Source organism: Aethalodelphis obliquidens, unplaced genomic scaffold (assembly GCF_003676395.1).
Source record: "Aethalodelphis obliquidens isolate GAN/ISIS:26980383/991018 unplaced genomic scaffold, ASM367639v1 scaffold2492, whole genome shotgun sequence".
NCBI lineage: Eukaryota > Metazoa > Chordata > Mammalia > Artiodactyla > Delphinidae > Aethalodelphis > Aethalodelphis obliquidens.
In genome coordinates this window covers 1-3,304 of record NW_020840399.1, presented here as the reverse complement: position 1 = coordinate 3,304, position 3,304 = coordinate 1, and the positions used below count along the sequence as shown (strand labels likewise).

At 50.3% G+C, this 3,304-nt stretch overlaps 1 protein-coding gene across 1 annotated transcript; it reads left to right on the top strand.

Moving 5' to 3' along the window:
- Positions 1 to 1,054: 1,054 nt before the first annotated feature.
- Positions 1,055 to 3,298, top strand: LOC113617186 (tenascin-X-like; the record flags this gene model as incomplete). Its single annotated transcript, XM_027100451.1, has 2 exons — positions 1,055 to 1,451; positions 3,165 to 3,298. Coding segments are annotated over 2 exons (531 nt in total), but the record flags the coding sequence as incomplete, so codon positions are not given.
- Positions 3,299 to 3,304: the final 6 nt, after the last annotated feature.

Genomic DNA, 3,304 nt, shown 5'->3' with positions numbered 1-3,304 from the left:
TTTTTTTGCGGTACACGGGCCTCTCACTGCTGTGGCCTCTCCCATTGCGGAGCACAGGCTCCGGACGCGCAGGCTCAGCGGCCATGGCTCACGGACCCCGCTCCGCGGCACGTGGGATCCTCCCGGACCGGGGCACGACCCCGTGTCCCGTGCATCGGCAGGCGGACTCCCAGCCACTGCGCCACCAGGGAAGTCCACCAAGCACATTTTTGAGGTTGATCCATGTTGTAGCATGTAGCAGTACTTCATTCCTTTATAGCCAAATAATATTCCATTGTATGGATATACTGCTGCAATATTTTTAAACTTATTCCATACACTCTTTACTTCATCATTACATTTTTTTTTTTTTTTGGCTGCGTTGGGTCTTTGCTGCTGCACGTGGGCTTTCTCTAGTTGCAGCGAGCGGGCTTCGTTGTGCTGCACGGGCTTCTCATTGCGGTGGCTTCTCTTGTTGCAGAGCAGGGACCCTAGGCGCATGGGCTTCAGTAGTTGTGGCACACGGGGTCAGTAGTTGTGTCACAGGGGCTTAGTTGCTCCGCGGCATGTGGAATCTTCCCGGACCAGGGATCGAACCTGTGTCCCCTGCATTGGCAGGTGGATTCTCAACCACTGCGCCACCAGGGAAGTCCCCATTATTACATATTTAAGTGTACTGCTCTTTTCAAAAAGACTGTTTAGAAATAACCATGATACAATGGTTGTACCTTTAAAAATCAGATATCCAGATAGTGCTACAGTTTCCTGATTGTGTCATAATTGTTATTTTGCAATTTGTTGTTGGAATCAGGTCCAAGTAAGAAAGATAGGATGAAATTGGGAGAATTGGGATTTTAAATAGGGTGGTCAGGGAAGGCCCTAAAGGGATGGTGACATTTGAATGAAAGGAAGTGTGAACATGAGCCATGCAGACATCTGGGGAAAGAACATTCAGGAAGAGGGAACAGTCAGTGCAAAGGCCTTGAGGCAATAAGCTGCCTGGCACTTTTGATGGACCATAAGGAGGCCACAAAGAGCTTTTGATGCTCATAAGCAGAAATGCATCTTAAGTTAGGCCCACATAGCTGGCCCACCTTCGGGCCTGAATCCAGGAGAGCAGGGCCTCGACAGTTCCTTCCAGCAACAGGAACGATTCTGTTTGCATCTCTTCCCAGCCCCTAAAGAGGAGCCCCCTGCCAGCCCCCCTTTGAAGCCACAGCTGGGAGAACTGACTGTGACGGACGCCACCCCTGACTCCCTGAGCCTCTTCTGGAACGTCCCCGAGGGCCAGTTTGACCACTTCCTGGTCCAGTACAAGAACGGGGACGGGCAGCCCAAGGCGGTGAGGGTGCCGGGGCACCAGGACGGGGTCACCATCTCGGGCCTGGAGCCAGACCACAAGTACAAGATGAACCTGTACGGCTTCCACAGTGGCCAGCGCGTGGGCCCTGTCTCCACTGTCGGTTTAACTGGTGAGTGTACAATAGGACACTGGCCCTGCCCTGAGCTGGACTCAGTTTCCCTTTTATTGCCACTATCCAGGTGTTTTTCTCCCACTGTTTTTGAGACTGAGCCTCCCAGGCTACTGGGAGCAGTTCTGTGCCTGTCTGCACTCCAAGCCTTTGGTGTCACCTTAGCTGTCTCACCCTTTACACGTGGGCTTCTTGAGTCCTTGAAGAGGCAGTGTGCCAGAGAAATAGCACAGACTCAGGCAGACCTGGGGCTGGCCCTAGCCTCAGCCCATTAGAGCTGTGTGACCTCGAGGGAGTCACTCAACCTCTCTGTGCCTCCCTATCCTTATCCACACAGAAGGAATAACCACACCTGTCTGGCAGGGTGGGCATGAATGTGGCTTGTCTCACACACAATGTTTCGTAACTACAGGCTCCCTCCTTCTGAGGAAGAAGATTAGTTCTTGAAAACCCTTGGGGTGAATTCTTATAATTATCATTGATTTCAGTGGGTACAATTGTATTTGTTCCCCAACCCCCAAACTGATACCCATGTATGCTGTATCAAGATGGAATCCTGCTAACATGGATACTATTACTTCAATAGTGAATATTAGTCATATGTGCAACTTAACAAGGCATTTTCTCTTCATTAATTACTCCCTGACATGGCTGTTGGTTGCTTTCGTTAAGCTCTTTTGTAGCTGTTACCCTCTACATGCTTAAAACCTGGTTCCCAAACTCAATGGAGTTATGAAACACGATGATTTTGTAATTCAGCTATTAAGGCAGAATAAAACCCTGTGCAGAACAGAAAAGACAAAAAAATCTGTGGGCGTGATGGGTCATCCCTGCTGTAAGATGGCAAGAGAATTAATACAAGGTCCAAAAGCAATCCATCTACAAAGATGATCTCATGTGGTCTCATCTCTTTGCCCTCAACTGTGAAATCTAAATTAGTTTCTCAAATGCTCAGAAAAGACTTCTAAACCAGAGGAGGTATTAAAGGAAAATACGAACCTGAGCACATGTACCTCCTGATGTGACGTGTCGGTTAGGTGTGGTGCTATTACAAAGCATTAGTCCTGTCCCACTAAATGAATTTACTCAGCAGCTCCTACAGGTTCCATGCTGCACATGTTGAGGTCATAGGGGTCCCACCCTACCATCTTGACATCTCCAAAAGTGTGTGCTCTGTCTGCTAGAAAGTGAACATTCAAACCAGGGAAATGATGTCTTTTTTTTTTTTTAGTAAGTAAATGTATTTATTTATTTATTTGGCTGCGTTGGGTCTTCGTTGCTGTGCGAGGGCTTTCTCTAGTGGCGGCGAGCGGGGGCTACTCTTTGTTGTGGTACGCGGGCTTCTCATTGCGGTGGCTTCTCTTGTTGAGGAGCATGGGCTCTAGGCACGCAGGCTTCAGTAGTTGTGGCACGCAGGCTCAGTAGTTGTGGCTCGCGGGGTGTAGAGCGCAGGCACAGTAGTTGTGGCGCACAGGCTTAGTTGCTCCGTGGCATGTGGGATCTTCCCGGACCAGGGCTCGAACCCGTGTCCCCTGCATTGGCAGGCGGATTCTTAACCACTGTGCCACCAGGGAAGTCCTGGAAATGATGTCTTAATCCTGGAGCACTGGCTTCCAGGCTGCAGGGTCCCTGGTGTGTCTGGGAGAAATCCATCCCCTGTTAGGAGGGAACCCACAAAGCATGTCCACCCATTCTCTTTGTCTCTTGATCCAGACTCAGAAAAAGACCAAGAAATGACCGCAGCCCCAACAGACCTGCCCACCACAGCCCCCAAGCCTCCCATCAAGCCGCACCTGGGGGAGCTGGCAGTGACAGACGCCACCCCCGAATCCCTGAGCCTCTCCTGGACCATC